Here is a 19,123-nt window from a genome sequence, read left to right on the forward strand (position 1 = left end):
GTCTGGTCTTCCACATCACACACCATCACACCACCTTGTGTATTAAAGAAACACATGACTCTTCCTGGTCTCCAGGTGGAGAGGTGTCCCTGTGTTTTATTTCAGTCTACTTCCAAAAAGTTAACAAGGGACAGAATATAAATAAAAATCCCTTTCTGCAGAAGTGGTCGGGGAAAGTTTGCAGCAGCCAAGTGAGTGGGACACCACAGTGATGGGCAGGAGCTGTGCCCACATCATGTCTGAAATGCCTTGTGCTACAGATGCACAAAGGGGAAATCAGATATGACAGGCAGAGGGGATGGATTTCTGTAGGTTGTAGGGGAGCTTGCCAGGCTGGGACATGATCTCCAGTGAGCAAATAGCAGCACTGGAAGAGCCAATTGTAAGATTGATCTCTGTTTCCTATACATGGACTTCGGTGGTTTTTTTTCTTTTTTTTTTTTTTTTTTGGGGGGGGCCCATGATGAGAAAATGCACAAAGCAGAGGGTGAAGTGATGGGTGCTGGCTTCAATGGGAATCCCATAAAGAAGGCCAGTGCTGCTGCTTGCCTTGCATAATGCACTTCCTTAAGAAAAGCAGGATTTACCCCCAGGTTTTCTAAGAAAGCAATTACTGGAGAGTGAGGCAGTGAGGCAGTGAGTCATAAGGGCACATGGCAGAACGGGAAATCCCTGAGTTCTGGGGGGGCAGTGAAGGGTGACAGCTGCACCTGTAACCTGAGAGAGTCACAAAGCCTTGTACAGGGAGGGACAAAGGTGGTCTTGTAGGGAAAAAATACAAAGGCATTATGGCATGCCCACATCTCTTATGAATAACCAGGTTAATGCATATCTGTCTCCCCAGCCTCTGTTCCTGTGTTCCTGCTCCTTTTGTTGACCTGCTGTAGGGTCATACAGGGAATTAGCCATTATCTCCTTACAGAAGGAGATCTTGACCTGTTTTATCTGTTTTACACAGCACCCAGTGCACTAACAGGCACTCAGGCAATTAAGACCTAATCATGGTATAAATCAAGTACATAAGTACCTGTCAACAGGTCATCAGGACTGGTGTTCCTCTTGGGCAAAGCTGTGTTCAAGGAGGTCAATGCAGCTAAATGGCCCAAGGCCTTCAAGGCAGAGTGTTTTTCAATAGCCCCTCATGAAGTCTCTTTTGCAGGGGGGACCAGCCCACGCTGCCAGTTCCCATCTCCCACCCATCTGCAGACAAGCCCACCAAAATATCTTGGTACTTCTATTGATTTTTTTTTTAGTGGTATAAAAAAATAAAGTATTTAATGATAAGAATATGTTAACCATCACAGATTCCAAATGAGGGACTTGAGAGTTTTGCTTCCAGTTTAAAAGTGGATGGTTTCTGAATATTGAGAGAAATACTAGGACAAACCAGCATTTCTATCCTACTGCTGTTTAACCTCAGTGATGAATGGCAAATGCATCTGATCTTGACACTGGAGTCTTAGTGGGCAACCAAGGATTATTTTTCCCATGATTGTAGTGTCAGAACATCCTACTGACGTATGAGTGTATAAGATAATGAAAAGATCATTAATTCAATTTAGATCAATTTTGATTAATCACCATGATTAATTAATAATTTAGTAACTAGGAATTAAGTGTGAATTGGTGGAGAACCAAAAGGATAGTGAAAGAAATTGCCCACAAGGAAATGTAGTCTCTTTTTGACAAAGTCGAAAGGCAAATATGAATTGAAACATTTTTTTGAGTCTATATAAAATTTCTGTGTTGTAAAAAAAAATATCAGAGTAACAAATGTGCAGCACTTTAATGTCAGATTTGACTGTCATTGGAACTGTTCACAAGTAGTGTGGACAATCTAAATTATACTTCATTTTCTAAGTATGATATATAACCATTAGGATACTTTAGAAAAACACATCACCGGAACTTGGGCTGGAGAGGGAACAAAGGGAACATCTTTGGAAGGTCCAAGTGGGATTTTTTTCAAGTGAATGTTATTCCAATACTTTGCAACAAACAGGAAAAAGTGAGGTCTGTTACACATCTTTCACAGCCTATATATAAACCAGCCTCAAGAATATTTACCTGAACATATATATACACTTTTTTTTTTTAATATTCTTAAAAAAGTAATATTTGCTTGATCTATGACACAATGAACATCTCTACAGGGAAAACTTACCATAGGCATAATAAAATACTCAAGAAGTCATAAAAGATAACACGAGAGCAGTGTTTGGCCTTGGTAAAACACATTTAGGATGGCTGCAATGTATGGATACAGCTTTGTTCAAGAAAGGAGCTGTGCATATTTAAAGGTACTTACAAAGCTGGTCTTCTCCTTTCTTTGACATGGGATATGTTTCCTAATGGGATGAATACAAAATCATGGACACCATGCATTGCTGAAGGAAGGCTATGCCCATCTGTTTCACATGTCTGTGTTGCAATGATGGAAGAGTCTCTTCTAACTCCTATGGCTCATAAGTGAAAGAAATGTAGGATTCGGCACATGGATGTTGAAGGACAATTTCAAGGACTCCATGGTTAATGAATTCATAGGATTCAGCTCCCTTCTTCGTCTGTCGGAACAGATTTTTATATTCTCTATAGAACTGAAATGGTGTAAAATACCTCAGGTCTACAGCCATGCTAGAATGCTGCTCTTCTGATAAACATTTAAAGCAAAGATTTCCAGTGTTATTCTGTATCCTTCTTGCTTAAAATCCCTCTGTGTATGTTGTGGAATGGGTGTCTTAAAGCATCTGTGGAGGGAAATAATTACACCACTACCTATCACTGCATATGCTCAAGGGCAGCTTTCTACAGACTCTGGGCAACAAGGTGCTTGGCAAACCAAGCTGGGTCTGTCCAGAGGCCAATGGGTGGCTCCAATACTACTGATATTTTACCTGCAGAGAGGTTTCACCCACCTGAAGACCCCATTTTCCAAGAGATGGCTACAACTGCTTGGATGGCACCACTTTTTGCCTGGCTCTGCTGCCACAGCTGCTTTTGCCCTTGTTACTTCATGGTGATGGATATAGAAAGTTAGAAAAATGCAAATAGAAAAGTTTTTTATATCTTCCAAGTGTGCAAATAAATGGCTGTATGTTTTTATGGGAACTCAACTGAAATTTCTCAATGCCAGCTGTTGCATTCTTGGATAATTCAGCTGCTTTTACATGAATGTCTTTGCTCATAACTAAAAGATAATTGACTATAAACAAGTGTATACTATAAACAGAAAGGAAAAAAAAAACCAAAGAAAAATTGTTTCCTAGTTGTTCTGAAAAGAAACAGACAAATTAAGGCTATGACTAGAAAATGAGTGAGTTCTCTATTAAAAATAACCTCTGTTATTTTAACTGTTATTTTATGAAGAACCAAGTGATTCCAGTGCTCCTAAATATTTAATGAGGGAAACCAATGATTTCTAGAACTGTTGCTGTCTCCTATGGGAATAACCATAACTAATTCTCTACCCCCAAAGAGTAGATTTTGCATATTGTTCCCAAACTGACCACACTCATGAGCCGTTGAAAGACTAATGCCACCTTCTCAACAAAATTGTTTACATAAACTCTGACCCCCCTGTCAGTATTTTCCAGATTTTACCCAGGCCTGGATGGGTAATGGCCTGGATATTTCATGGCAAATTTCTCAAATACAATCACACAAATGTGCACTGGAAGAGGGGGGACTCCTCCCATTGCCTTCAGTAGGACCAAGAGCAAAATGAAGCGCAGAAGCAAGCGAGCTGACAGTTACTATTTCTGTGATGCCTCCTTCTGAAATCACATCAGCGAATCCTCTCAAAGCCATCCTGCAGAGAAAACTGATCAGTTTTCATTAAATCACTCTCCTAGGATTCTCTGGGTTGAAAACTGCTCTGATGTTTACTTTCCCTCATCATCCCAAGGTGAATATTCAAATGTGAATAGTCCTCGCTGCTGCTGTCTCCTGTGCTGGGGTGGGGTAGTCAGTGCAGCCAACAGGCAAGGGATACAGGGAAGAAAACTGATGTTAGGACAGAACATAAAAGCTCCTCAGTATGGAAAGTCAAAATCTGTTTTGTTCTACAGAATTATTAGGTTTCACGGCTTGTATGATATCTCAGTGGAGATATTATTTGCTTCCCAGCATTTTTCTCATAACCAGAAATCATACCCACAAATAAAAAATATCCCTTCAAAACCACTTCCTATTAGCAGAGCATACTTTATATTATAAAACTTGCAAGTAGACCAGTGTTGTACCATGAAGCCTATACAGCGTTTTTTTGTCTTTTTGTTTTCCCAGTGTAAAAATATACAATGCTACTGCTCATTTCCTGCAGTGTAAAGGTCCAACTGGTCCTTGCCTGCCAAAGGCTCCACTGCTACTGCCCTTTCATACCTCCCCAACCCAGACCACTGTGTTACCCCTCCTTATACCTGAAACCTCACAGCGTAACGTATTTTGCCTCCCATTTATAACAAACAACGAATCTTTAGCTGGTGTAATGAGATACTGTCCAAATAATCCACTGTCTTTCATAATTCTGTTGTAGCTGCTCCAGGGCCAGTCTTTGGACGCGATAGGGTCCTTTAAATTCTTCAGTACATTCATCCTCCCCGTTGACAGCTCCACAAATAGCACATCTGTTTGCAAATGTGAAGTAGCGTATATATAGTACTGATTGCCTTCAGTGAAAGAGGGCTGAAATGTCAGATCGGACACGTGTATGTTTGTTTTCAAGTCATGAATCAACTTGATTTCCCCCCGGACAGTGAGGGCCTGCACGGTGATGGTGCCGCTGGCGCGGTCGGCGCTGACCAGGTAGCGCCCGTCGGGGGAGACGTGGGGCGCGCCCGCCACGCGGCCGTTGGGGCCGACCACGGCGTCGGTGACGCTGTCGATGATGAGCTGCAGAGAGGCGGCCCCGGGGCGGCTCCTCCTGCACTGCACGAAGTAGTAACCACCCAGGTGAGTGTAGGCCATGGCCTGAGGCACGCAGCCGTAGGCCTTGAGGTGGATGGTCTTGATGTGCGTCACGGTCTCCAGGTCAATCTTGTGGACCACGTGCTTGGAGTGGTTGAAAATGAAGCCAAACCTGAAACGGAAAACAAGGCACTGAGGTCACCTCTGGAGATGTGGTGACATGCTTGAGCAAAGACAACAGTCAGCAGAGTTGGGGACCTTTTATTCTCTTGGTTTTGGAAGCGTGTCCAATACTGCTGTCTCTTTTTGTAAGAAATGTCTTGTTTTAGTGCTTTTAAAACATCCTAGAAGGAGGGACATATATCAGTTCAAATCAGCAACCTGATCCTGGAAATTTGAACATTTGCTTAGCTGTTTGAATTTTTGAGAGCTGAAATCCTCTTTTGGGATTTAAAAATTGGGCACAAAATATTGGGATATGCAAATGAAACAGCAGCTTTATATTGGGAACTTATTGGGAAGACCAATTTCTACAGAAGTGAAATCAAGGTTTGGGTGTTCAGTAGGCTAACGCTGACCAGGGTTTGTACTTAATTTGTCTGAGATTATAGTCATGAAATTCAATATATATGCAAACATTCAATCCCAAAATAGAAAAGCATTCAATACAAAGCATATTGCTGCCAGGTTGGGGCCAGAGAGTAATTATATAAATAAATAATTATAAGTAATAAATAATTATGAGTAATTATATATAATAAGTATAGATGTGTACAATATAATGCATAACCACTGAATGAAGACCATATCTAATCTCATCTCTTAACTGACAGCACCAGAGGGAAGCTGTGGTGTGTGTTTGGTACCCGTGGTGCCTGGGAACCCCTGTAAGAGATGGCAAGGCTGTGGTGCAGAGCAGACTCTTAAAAACCATCCTGCCAGCCCAGGGAAGGTGTAAAACATTTCTTGAGGAACATAACCAGGGTGCCCTGAAGATAAGGGGTCTTCATTTTCTGTCTCAAGACAGGGCAAAAAACAGTGAGCAGAGGATAAATGTTCCGTAAAAGATATATACTGCAGCACATCTGACCTTTGCTGAAGACAAGAAAAGGTTAAGAATAGCCAAGAAAGGTTTCTGCTTAATTTGAGAGGGAGCCCTTAGAAACAGCCTGCTTGTGTTCCACTGGATTCACTGACACTGACTTACAAAAACTAATTTTACATCAACTATCTTTTCATCCATTCAATGCAGACAGAGGGAAATGAAGTGAGTGCTTAGTGTTGTATGTCTTCCTCAGAAGATGTAAAATTGCCTTGTGAAATGTGGAGAACAACGTGCTTCTGTGCAGAAAATACATATTTTGCTTGAAACACTAGGTTTATTTCTTTATTCTTAATCCATCTGTCAATGAGACAGTCAGCAATGATTTCACTTTTAAAGAATGAGCCAGTGTAGTGTGTGATCCCATGAAAATCACTGGGCTAAGCCTTTCATTTCCCCATTATACTCACATCCATTAGAGGCTTCACAAAGTATCTGCAGTGGAGAGCCATAGTGCACTGTGTGTGTGGAAATTGGATATGACACTTGTATTTCTCCTGGATGAATGAATTTTAAGTACACTTTAAAAAGTGCTTTCCCTTACAGCTCTTTTTTTCCCCCCAAGACTTCCTTAATACTTGGCCAAATGCCTGAAGAACTTAAGAAATTATCCTTATCATAAACTTCCGTTTAAAGAAGTGGGTCAGGATATATTTTATGTGCCCACAGTTGCAGAAGAAGCTCAGCCCTTTCATGAAATCTGTGATCTGAAATCTCAAAGCAAACCTTGTGCTTAGAGAGTTTTTAATAGACAACAGTCTACCCTTGGAACTAATAAAAATGGATATATTTCTAGATACCCATCTAAAATAAGAGGCAGCTGAAATACATATGCAGGAGTATTTGCATACAAACATTATTTGGCTAGTGGAAGAAATTGCTTAAATGTTCACCTTCCTGGGAAAGGCTGGTACTGCCATTTATTGTTTCTGAGTGGAGAATTTAGAAAATCATCCCAATGAGTCTCATTAGCCTGCAAGCAATTACTTTTTTTCTGTGCTGAGGGTGAGAGAGAACAGACAAAGAACTGGCCCTGAACAAATGCAACAGGAAATCAGGGACAGCATCTCCAGCTTTGCATGTGGAAAACTATGGACAGTAATCTATATTTATTATTTCAGCCAACTAATCACACTGAAGCAAAAGGACAATTAAACAAACAAAAATGTGTAACTGTTCCACCTTCCTGTCTTTGAATCCAGTTCTCACCTTCTCAGCTCAGGCTTTAACATTCAGCAGAGTCATTCACCTTCCAGCACTACTATTAGCCATAATGAAATTGTGAAAGAAAACTGGAAATATGAAGTAGGGAGAAATTACAAATGACAGCCATGAGGCATGCATCATTATTTAGTGTTTCAGCAGGCAAAATTATTTATTTTGGAACAGACTCAACATATAATCATTTAAGTGTAACCCCTTCTCTCTCGGTGTTTCCTGCAGGAAACCTAAGATGACTGTAATGAGTTATATTATGGTTTTTGAGTGTTTAACTTAGTTAAACTATATAGAGGACAGAAGATGGTTAAACAGTTGTTATAACATGGAAATAATAGTATAAATTGCTGTGCAGTTATCATCAATTTTGATAATGTTAATGGGAGGCTTCCTGTGCCTGCTGGGAAGCAGCCAGTATTACTCCAGGTTATTAGTATGTTAGTTACACAACCTCATTAACCACTACATCACATTAACATTCAAAACTGATAGTTCATGGACGTTTGTTTTTTCTAATCTGCAGGGCATACAATTTTTCTGCTCCAGCCATAAAGCTCACACAGAGATTCAATACTTGAACAAGTTGGGAGCATGTGAAAGAACCACATTTTATGCTTCAGGCAGAGTACATTTTTACCAGTTCAAGCAATATATCCTTGACACAGATTTCTGCTCAGATGTGTAACAGTTTTGTGGCAAGGAAGGTGTTTTTTGGGCTATCAAATTCCTGGCACAAGTAAGCCAGGGCAGTGTGCCATAAGCTGCAAGGAGGGATGGCTGACTAAGGTGAGGTTTGAATGCCTGTGCATGGTCTAAGGGAAGTCCAGGACTGTTTCTTACTGTTTTACTGATTAGCTGAATAACTACTGGCAATTTCCTCAACCATTTCTCCACTTCATGTGTGAAAATGGGGATGAATGTAGTTAAGGTTCATCACAAATTCATTTATTCATTCACTCATTCATTCACTCATTCATTTCTTCATTCATATCTGTAAAGTGCTTTAAGGTTATGAGAAAGGAGCAGCATGGTCACCATTATTATTCATTAAAAGAATATCTCACCTAACATGATTAATAATAAGATTTGTAGGTGGTATAAAAAAATCTTCCACTCCTTCAAAGGGTGTGTGGATAACATGTGGATCTTCTCCAGTGCTTGCCTCTGGAATCACCTACAATAAATACACACAAGGTTGAGCACAGGATAAGCACTGAGTAAGGCAGAAAGGTAAATACAGATTAGAGACATGCACGGTACCGAGTGGCTCCTTCCAGGCTCTAGTAGACTCAACTGATTAATGATTTCAAAACACTGTTTGGTGTAGTTGTCTTGAAAAGGTGTGCAAGCAAACAGTATTTGAGGCATGACATTTGTAAGGTAAGTACACAACTTGACTCTTATAAGTTGTTTACATCTTGAGAAAGAGCAGTCAAGCAGGAGCTGAAGCAGTATGACAACAGTAGGACCATAATAATTTATCCCTCACTGTCTAAAGTAAACATTTACTCCATGGTCATATTTATTAATCTCACTTAAATGAACAGGGATAATTTACCACCCTGAAGGATCAAACACTAACTCACGGCAGTTAATTATCACTTTGAAGGAGAAAAACTGTTCATCCATCAATATAAAGTCCAGGGAGGAGTGAAGAAGCTCCCTGTGGCTGTCCCCTGGTCCTGTCCTCCAGCACAGCACAGATCTCCATGGACAGGGGAACTCAGCTCCTCCACTGCTCCAGAAAGGAAAAGTGTTCAAAAATTAAAATGTTAAACGCTCAAATTGTTTGCTGGGTTTAAGATGACTTTAGTCCATTCATTAGGACCTTCTGCTGCTCTAATCTGCAGCAGTTGTTGCTTTGAATTTATAGCTACATAACTCATGAAAGACATGCTAAATCCCTAAAAGGTTTATTTCAGACAGCTGTTCTGGTCATGCCATTTAGATTTCTTCCAATTAGATTGCTCAAGAAGGATGCCCAGCCTAGCACAGTGCTTTCAAGAAGCCAGACATTTGCTTCCAACAAGCCAGTAATGGCCAAACAACAGCATCCCCTTAGCTGGCTGCACAGGCAGTTTGATAAATCCCTGACTTCCAGAGGAGTGGAAATTTACACCAACCTCTGCAGCAGCATCTTCATTAAAAGAAGGTATTTTATTGCATTTCTGCAACTGAACACTGCAGGTTTTAAGGAGGAACTTTGCCCAATTAGTCACTGACCATCTTTTAGGAAAGAAGGTCAGAAAAAAGAAAGGATCTGCTGATGATGATGCTAATCTCATCTCTATGTGTGTAACTGCACATCATAAAGATAACAGAAAGGACTATCTGAGACCTGGAACTTTCTAACAAGTTTCCAACTGTGCAGATGGTGTGTTCTCCCTAATAATGACATGCTTGTGCCATCTCTCCTTTAATTACAGAAACTTCTCACAGCTGGATGGAAGAAATTAAGTCAGAAAGGGTAAAAAGAGCCCATTTTGTCTCCTTATACCCTGTACAGGAAACTCACATCCCTAGATGAGACAACCTGTTGTTGCTGCCCTGGAAACCTTCATTTATATGCCTCCATTCTGGTTTTGGCATATTTTCCTAAAATTGCCTGTGATGAGTAGCTGGTCCAGTGTTTATTATTGACAGTCAGCACTGGATGGAGCATGTGGATGGTAAGGATGGCCCATCCCATCTTCATGGGGCAGTATCCCAGCAGAAGCCTTGGGTAGCCTCACAATGCAGACTCCAATTTGTTGGTTTTTAGGTCAGAAAGCACAGCCCCTCTTTTTCTCTGCCTGCTGGGAAATGCTTTAATGTAGACTTAGCTGCAAACACTTCTGGCAGAGGGACTATTCACATGACACCTCCTTCCAGAAGGGCTGGGCAGCAAGCGCCAGAAAGCCACCACCAGAGAATGGGATGTCTGGATGGATCAAATCAGATCCATCAACTGGTGTCAACTCTGTCATACATCATACAGCAGCAGAAAAATGCCCCACTAGATGGCAATTCTCCATGTTCTCTGTGCTGTCAACAGAAGAGTAAATCTGCCAAGGTGATGCAGAAGTGGAAGCTAATTTGGGTGTCCAAACTCATGTGCAGTGCTGTGTCCCAGTGTCACTGTGGGTCTGGTGGTGCTGAGCATGGAGGAGTTCCACAGATATCACTGGCACCCTGCACTGGAATCACTAACATCCAATAACACAATTTGTCCCTGAGGTTTTACTTCTTCTGGTTTGTTTTTTTTTTTTTTTCTTCATGCCCTAGAGAGGCCCTTCTAGCATTTAACTGTGAGAGACTCACAGAATCACAGAATTGTTAAGGAGGGAGAAGCCTTCTAAGATCATTGGGTCCAACTATTTCCCCAGCACTGCCAAGCCCAGCACTGAACTGTGTCCCAGTTCTACAGGTCTTTTCCATCCTTCCAGGGACAGTGACTCCACCATTGCCCTTGGCATCCTGTTCCAGGGCTTGAGAAAGTTATCAGTGAAGAAATTTTTCCTAATACCAACCTCAACCTTACCACGGCATAACTTTAAGCCATTTCCTCTTGTCCCATCACTTCTTACATGGGAGAAGAGTCTGACTTTTATCTGGCTCCAACCTCCCTTCAGGGAATTGCAGAGACTGGTAAGGTCTTCCCTGAGCTCCCTCACCTGCTCCTTGCCAGACTTGTGCTCCAGACCTTTCCCCAGCTCTGTTGCCCTTCTCTGGACACATCCCAGCCCCTCAATGTTTGTCTTGTAGTGAGAGCCCAAGACTGAACCCAGGATTTGAGGTGCCTCAGCAGTGTTGCAGAGCACAGCAGTCTTGTCCTGCTCAGATCCAGCTGTCAGCCCTTGCTGTGCAACTTTTTGGCACTTGGCTCTGTCACCAGTCTTAAAACAAATCAGACCTTGGCACAAAGCAGCCCTGCTGTCAGCCTGTGGCACAAAAAATTTGCTCAAAAACAAATTAAACAGCAGGAAAAATATGTGAGGATGGACAGAGGAGGGGTGAATAAAACACATTGGATATGCAAATGAAACAGCAGCTTTATATCCAGACCATTAAATGTGGCTAATTACCTGCAACCCACCAGCCACCAGTGTGTTACCAGTGATGCTGAGCCCAGGAAGAGCAAAGGCTCCAAGGTGAAGGACTTACCTGCAGTGTGGGTGATGATTTCCTCATGTCCCCCCAGCTGAGCACCCACACTTGGTCGTGGGACTTGTCATAATGTAATTTGGTTGGTAATGGGTCCACATCCAAGGACTTAAAAAAACCCAGAGAGAGTTATTTACTCAAATGAACATGACAAAGATCACATCAGTTCCCTGCAGGCATTTTCATGCACCACTGTTATGTTCCCTGTGCAGCTTTGCCTTCAAATCAAGTGGGGGATCAGCAGCAGTTGAAAAATGTGGCTGTTTGGTGACATTTTCTGGGTAGGCATCACTCCATCCTCTGCTGTTACTTCTAGCCAGAAGATCAAGGGCCAATTTCTGCCTGAATTGTACCCACACCAGCTCTTTCCATTTATTAGCATTCTTTCCAAACCTTATAACCCAGGTCAGGCAGCTAAGCCAGGAATTCATCCCAGTGTTATTTTACCAGACTCACTGTGAGCTTGGCTGCAGAGGCAGCCCTGAGTCTGTGATCTCCAGCCCACAGAGGAGTTTATTCTGCCAGTGAGGTCACAGAACAGTGAACTCCATGTGATGCCACTGGTGAAAGCAACACAGGCCCAGCTCTTTATTGATCAGCAGATCTTTGCCCAGCAGATCCACTGGGCAAAGATCTGATTTTTTCGTCCTATATCAAGTCTTTTGTCATCAGTGAATAATGTGTTCACTTGTAAGTACCTGTATGGCTTTTTGAGTCTGGATATCAATTATCATTACTCTGTTCTGCTTTGGCTGTGTCACATAAATGTACTTGTCTCTGACATTGACTGCTGAAGCCCAGAGGCAGGACTGAGTGTCTTCACCTTCCACTCTAGGACAGATCTCCTCCTGAGGGGTTAAAAAAAGAGAAGGTTTAATTTTTACAAGTTCAGGGTCTGCAGCAGCAAGAAGCTTAAACTTGTAAACTGCAGGAAAAAATCCCTGGAGATTCCATTAGGATGATATTTCTCCCCTTTCTTTCCTGGAAAACATGAAATAATTAATTTATCAGGTACCACATTTCAGCCTAGCTCTATGCAATGACATTAAACAGCTGGACCTCCTGCAAACCTGTATTGAATTTAAATAACCACAGAGCCTATGGATTGATCTTTTGAAGCATGCTGTGGTTCATCAAGACTTGCAGTGCTGTCAGCATTTATTAGCAACAGAACTATCACTCTGTGCTTTGAAAAAACAGTGATTTACATTAATTGAGTCACTGCTTTATATTTTCCATAAAGTCTTCATTTTCTGCACAGGAGTTTGAAGAGTTACTTTTGGTCTCACCACCAACTCTCTGCATGTTTGCTACTTCTCATTGCTCTTCCTTCTGTCAAAATACTTTATTTGAAAGAGCATTTGTGTGGGACCAGGCTGTGGGGAGGAAATGGGGTAAAATGAGAATGAGCACGTATAAATTTCAGTGAACACAACTGTTGATTTTAGACCTTGTGGTGGGTAATATTAAATAATGGCCCAATCTACCTAAGGGAAATGTGATTGGAGCTGCATCAGAGCTTGTTCAGGGAAAGAGGATGTACAACAAAAAACAATGTCAGCATTGTGCCTGCACTGGAGGAATAGAATAGAATAGAATAGAATAGAATAGAATAGAATAGAATAGAATAGAATATCCTGAGTTGGAAGTGACCTACACCATGTGCAACAATTATGGACAGAAAGCTGTCACCTCTAAGCAGCACAGCTCTGCTGGCTGAGTGTCTTGGTGGAGACCATGAGTAAGGGTTGAAGACAAAAGACTCAGTAACTTGGCTGCATTTTCCTTTCTGTTCCTCCAGCCAGGCTGGGAATCAATGCTAAAAGCCAGAAGATCACACAAAAGCCCAGACTGGGGCCTCCAGGAGCCACTCACATAGCCAGCCTTCACACTGCCCTCTTCATCCTCATCTCTCACAACGCAGCACCACCCAAGCCAAGGGGAGCAGGGAAAAGTTACCAGGCTTTCTGCTACAGGGCTCAGCTGCAGCTGCTCCACCTGCTTTTGGGCCCTCTATGAGCAAATGAAGCAACCTTTTTTGTAGATCTACTCCTAAAGTGGTGACACTGTCTATGTAGCAAACATTCAAGATAGCAAAAGGGAAAAGGGAGGAAAAAATGTCAGTTATCCCTAGACCAAGGGAAGGGTCCTTGGAGATCTGTAGGAATCCTTCAGAGATGTCTCTGAAGAGCAGCCAAGTGATGTTAAAAATCCCTCTCATGCACACCAATGTGCTGACATGATTTCCTTAAGTGCTCTCTCTGTTTTCTTTTCAATCTGTTTCTCCAGGACCACCTCTTCAATATTTACAGTTCTTCAGAAAAGAAACCACAGGATTTCTGTCTTTGTAAAGCTTAGGTGTGGCTTAATAGCATTAATTCCATGGTAAGGACTAGCCTTGGGGTGAGCATCAGTCTGGACTTCTTCTAAGGTATATTAAAATCTAGTGGAAAAAACCCAGTATCAACCACAAATTTATTGACATTTAGAAAATACTTACTACAGACTCATAAGAAGATCTTGACCCAACCTGCAGGGCCCATGACAGCAATTCTAGCCTTTGATTCCTCCCAAAATTGAAATCAAGGCTGAGCCCTTTTTTTTAAGAAGAGCCACATTCTTTAGCCACATTTTCAACATCCCCTTTTAAAAATTAGAAAGTAAGGAAAGGAGTGACTAAAAAAGCATTTCTGGGTGTATTTCAGCACCTGTGTTTTTTTTTTAAGAACTGACAGTTTCATGAGGATATGCCTGCTGTATGTTCCTGTGCAGGAGTACATAACAGGTCACTGAGAACACTGACCTCTCAGAGCCTCCAGGCACGTGTTATCCCACTGGCCATGTTGAGCTCCACTGCCTACAAGCCAGTGCTTGACATTTCTGACACCTGAAAAAATTGTCCTTGTAATTCCTAAAGCAAGGGTTAGGTAAATTCAGTGCAGACAGAAAAGTGCCCACAGCAAACACAGGCAGTGCAGTCTCTCTCTCAGTACAGAAGATGCAGAGGATCTTCATGGCACAACCATTTTCTGCTGCAGTTTAACACAGCAAAGCACTTCCAAAGAGCAGAAAGTGGCCCAAAGTAACTCACTTATTTGCCTATGGAGCCATCAGTAAAAGGAGCACCAGTGAATGATGTGCACAACTCTCTGCTGTTGACTTTTGTAACCTTTCCTAAAGCCCAGTTACAAATTTGGGGCATGGATAAGTAAACAGATCAAAAGGACAAATGAAAATCTTTGCTTTTGTGATAACTGGCCAAATTCTCTGCAGCGTGTCAGTAAATCCTCCATGTCAGCCTTAGAACTGACGTGGATCCCCTGATTTTCAAGAGAAGATGCTATACCTCAGGGATGCTGCATGAAGCCCACCAAGCTCCAACACCCCTGTGGCAAACAGGTCCTTTAGCAATAGCAACCTTTGAAGGGATTAAGAGAAAGTTTCCCAGCTGTAGCTGCTGGGTTCAGGACTTACATAACTTGTGAAAATCCTCTCTTCAGGCCTGATGTGTCTCCGGATTTCACATTCGTTTGGCTGAAGGACTGTGATCCCATCATCAGAAAAGACATAGAACATATTCCCAACACTCAGGCCTTAAAGGGAGATAAAGAAGAAGGAGTTGGATTTTTTTTTGGTATGTATCCATAGCTGTTAGGACTTTTTTAAAGAACTTGTCCTCCTTTCCCGACAAACAAAATCTGCCTTACATAAAAGTTGGTCATTTGGATGCAGTTGGAGCATTCACAAATCAAATTTCATGTCACAACAAGGGCTTCAAGGAGTGAAGAGGTACAAACACATTCAAAAATGCATTGCCTTGGTGGCGGTGGTTGTACCCAAATAATTATGGCTGGGTCTTGTAAATAGGTACCAAAACAGGATTTGATCCCAAGAAGCCTCTCTGTAGCACTGCTACCCCCCTCAGATTATTAATTTGTTTTTTTTTTTCTATGATTTCATTAAAAACAGCTTGACAATAATTTGAGAATGGAAAGACAAGCTTTAGTTAAAATTAAAGTGAAGGTCATCCTGTTACAGGCAACATGACCACTGGTAACTGTGATGTTAAATGGAAGTGTTTAGCATCTGTACCATGAATGAAAATATATAGATTTCTTATTTTTTTCTTAAAACATCTGAAAGAACTAACTACAGCCACCAAAATAAATACATTTTTGAAATATTGCAAACTAATTCACAAATGTGGAGTAGTTCAGCATTGCATTAGCACTCATTTATCCAACCAGGGCATTCCAGGAGATTTGGAAAACTGGCTGATTGTCATTGCTTTGCCATTAGGAGATTGTGTTTTATCACTTCTGTCATGCTACACAGAATTGCAGTGACAAGATCTTTAAGAAATGTTCAGGATCCTTTCAAACCCTCTAGTTTCAAAGATCCAATCATTCCATTTTTCACACCACCACCACCACTACTAAGTGTTTGCAATGACCACTGTCACCCCTAGCAGTGTTGATAGTGTACTTTATCTGCCAACAATATGGTGATGCTATAATTTGTATCTTTTAATTGATTCCATCTTTCCCATGGAGAAATAAAGTCCCCATTCTGTGGCTCTGAACAGTGTTCAGTATTAAAAATTCCCTTTGCTGGTCCTGTGGTGACAGCTCTAAGTACTGCTCACAGAGACAGTGTTTCTCACATTTCCTAACTGTCTGCAGGATTGAGATCTAAATCATCACAGGAAATTTGACAGTAAAAATAGGGATAATTTGGACAAATGCATTTTTGGAAAATGTTGTAAAACACATTGTATTTAGTAAGGCTAGAAGGGTGTTTTTGTTGCTAAGCCCCCTTCTTTTGATGCCAAATAAGTAATTTCAGAGAACAATATGTCAGCATGTGGTGTTTGCTGTACTGACATGGTTCAAGTTGAGTCTCTGAACCATAGCACAGAAATCCCCCAGTCAGGGCACCAGGTGGGTACAAGAGCTGTGATCCTCAAATGTGATTGCACAGGGCAGGATCATGCATGTAGAAGAAAAAGCTCCATTGAGTGTTATTCCATGGACTAAGGGTTATTTTTCCCCAAGTATATTGGTAATACATTTCATTCAGGCACTTTGGACCAAAACCTGCACCCCCAGCATCCACAAAACTCCCACCTGCTTTAGTGGGATTTGATGAACACTCAGAGGGTAGGATCTGACCCTGGCCTGGAATGAGTGCCGACATTTCATGGGTAAAGGATTTTAATCCTCAGAAGTGAAAAACGGCAGGCAATCAATTATGACTACTGTGAAGATGCTTATTATTATTTTCATGCACAAGAGTAGCGTGATTTTGTATGGTGATCCTGTTACAATGAGGGTGTATTTAAGAAGACCTGAATTACCCACAAAAATACTTTGATTAAAAATTTTACACCAATAGGTTTAGAGTCAGAGACTTGGCAAGTTCTACTATTTTATTTTACAGTAAAATGAGTCCAAGTTTTTGTGCAGACTGATTAAAATATACTTCAAATTCCCGAGAGCATTCAGTTACTCTCTTTTTAAAAAAGTTGGTCAGTTAAAATTAAACCACTTTTTTTCTCCAGAGATTGGTCTTCATACTGATATTTAGACCAAGCAGGATTTTACTAGACAAACTAGGTGTTTTATTGTGACTTATGAAACATTTGCCAAATCTTGGTTGGGGTACATCCTAAACAATCTCATGGACATCAGTAGAACAGAGTCAATTTTTTATTATACTGATGCAACTCCTTGGTGCAGGAAATTGGGAATTATTTCAGTACAGAGGTGGGCAATGAAGTATTTTGTGTTTTTTATAGTAGTGAGGCAGGTGCTAAATTGGGAACTCAGGGACTAATGAGGAGTTTTGAAAAATTTTTTCCTTTTGAATTAAGGACATTTCAGGTTAGATGACACAACTAGTTCAAAACCTAAAGGCATCATGAAAGACAAAGTACTTCACCTATATAGCAAAATATCCCTAATATAAAAAAACCCCACTAAGAATGGGGAGGGCTTCTTAAACATAACAGTTCTTATTTGATCCACTCCAGATGAAATTGGCTCTAACAAAAAAACATTGGGAGGACACCTGATATCAACAAGAGCTTATTTGAGAAATACAGTGTCTCCATCAGTGTACATTTATACATCCCTCCCTTGAGATCAAAGGGCAAATTTTTCACCATGGAATACTCTCCTCTGATCTTATACTTAAATAGTTTTCCTCAACTTAATTTAAATACTTGGAAATATTTTAGAACTTACATTTGGTAATGAAAAGGCTTTCAGCTTTTTAAGTGCATACACTCATATAACTGCTGATTGCCTGCTGGCACAAAATGCCCCTTTTCTCCAGGTATTAAGTAAACAATGCTCACTACAGAAATGAACACTGTCATGAAGAAAAAAAATCTCTGCTTTACATTTGGGCTACTCATGGTTTTCTCTGGACAAAATTAAAAACTATTTCTACATTGAGTAAATACTGCATGTGCTTCCAGCCCCAGGTTTAACTGGCTGGTTGCCCTATGTGCACTCATTTCCTAAGGCATTGCTTGTGGATGGTCTGAAAGGTTTTGAGAACAAACTGACAGACTGACTTTTAAAATGACCAAATACTTGTTTTAAAAGTTTGACTTGCAGCAAAAGTTTTTTCTGCACCATATTTTGTTTAGGCATTTTCCCAAGGTTTTAATTACTCCAGACCTTGTGGGGATGAGGTAGTATCATTTTAAAGGAACTCAAATCTACCAATGCATTTGTTAATATTGCTACTTGTACATGGTAAGGAATTGAAAGAATATATTAAAATGTAAAACCAAAAATACCATTTCTGTCTTCCAGCTTCTTTGTGCCAAGATTTCACATGCTGAAGTATATTCTAGAATGAATGTGTCCATCAAATACTACAGAACAACACAAGCAGGGTAATAAACCTGCTTTACAGATACTGAATTGTTTAGGAACATCAATAGCAGATCTGCTTTACTGGCCATGTTTTGCCTCAACATTTCTCATACTTTCATTTAAAATGTGCAAGGTTGATAAGCAGTAAGTCCATCTATTTAGCAAAATTATAATAAGACTTTCTGCAACCAACTTCTCAGCAGTTCTTTAAATATTCCTCTATTTCTACATCTGGTAGGATTATCCAATTGCTTTCTTTAAAAAGGAGCATAAGGGACATTATATATATACAGCCACGGAGCATCATGCAGGTGATGCTGGACTGATGAGATGCATTAGAGATTTCATTTCCAAGCAGAAGGGAAATAGCAATTCTTAGTGCCCATAATGCCATTTACAGGAACATCAGCAGTGATGACTCCTCACAGCCCTGCACCAGGAACCTGCAGGTGGGGTACTCAGAAAGAAGTGCTGGGGAGCTCTCCTAGGTGACTGAGCCAGCTCTCTGACCTCAGGGAGCTGCATTTGCCTGGGTTGGAAGGGACTCTAGAAATAAACCAGTGTATTTGCTCCATGGGGCCAACAGTGGCACTGACAGTGGGCACCAGGTGTTTGCACACCTGGCCCAGGCTGCTCTGGTCACCATGCCCCAGCACCCTCCTTCTGCCCCAAAATCCTTTGTGCCAAGCCCAAGCTACCCAGAACCTCCCTGCTGAGGCTGGAAGCCCAGCTGTTGTTTTGGAGGCACAACTGACAAAGGGGCTTTGCACCCTCCAAAAGCAGAGTGAGCCTGAATCCCTTCTTGGAGGAGCAGGGTGAGGGAGTTTGGGTGTTTGCAGGGGGCAGTGGCTGAGAGCAGTTTGTCACT

The 19,123-nt window shown here is 41.2% G+C and overlaps 1 protein-coding gene across 6 annotated transcripts in view; it reads right to left on the reverse strand.

The window, feature by feature from the left end:
- Nucleotides 1-1,705: 1,705 nt before the first annotated feature.
- The window catches only part of FSTL4 (follistatin like 4), a 208,922-nt gene continuing 191,504 nt past the window's right edge, over nt 1,706-19,123 (reverse strand). For all 6 annotated transcript variants that reach the window (XM_071443208.1, XM_071443207.1, XM_071443206.1 and 3 more), the window contains 5 exons: nt 14,843-14,961; nt 12,067-12,216; nt 11,369-11,476; nt 8,290-8,399; nt 1,706-5,077 (listed from right to left, as the gene is read on the reverse strand). In XM_071443208.1, the coding sequence (XP_071299309.1) occupies nt 4,375-5,077; nt 8,290-8,399; nt 11,369-11,476; nt 12,067-12,216; nt 14,843-14,961 (1,190 nt within the window). In that variant the 3' untranslated portion in view covers nt 1,706-4,374. The remainder of the gene's footprint in view (nt 5,078-8,289; nt 8,400-11,368; nt 11,477-12,066; nt 12,217-14,842; nt 14,962-19,123) is intronic.

The sequence above is a fragment of the Agelaius tricolor genome, unplaced genomic scaffold (assembly GCF_023055355.1).
Source record: "Agelaius tricolor isolate 1412-34295 unplaced genomic scaffold, bAgeTri1.0.p SCAF_18, whole genome shotgun sequence".
NCBI lineage: Eukaryota > Metazoa > Chordata > Aves > Passeriformes > Icteridae > Agelaius > Agelaius tricolor.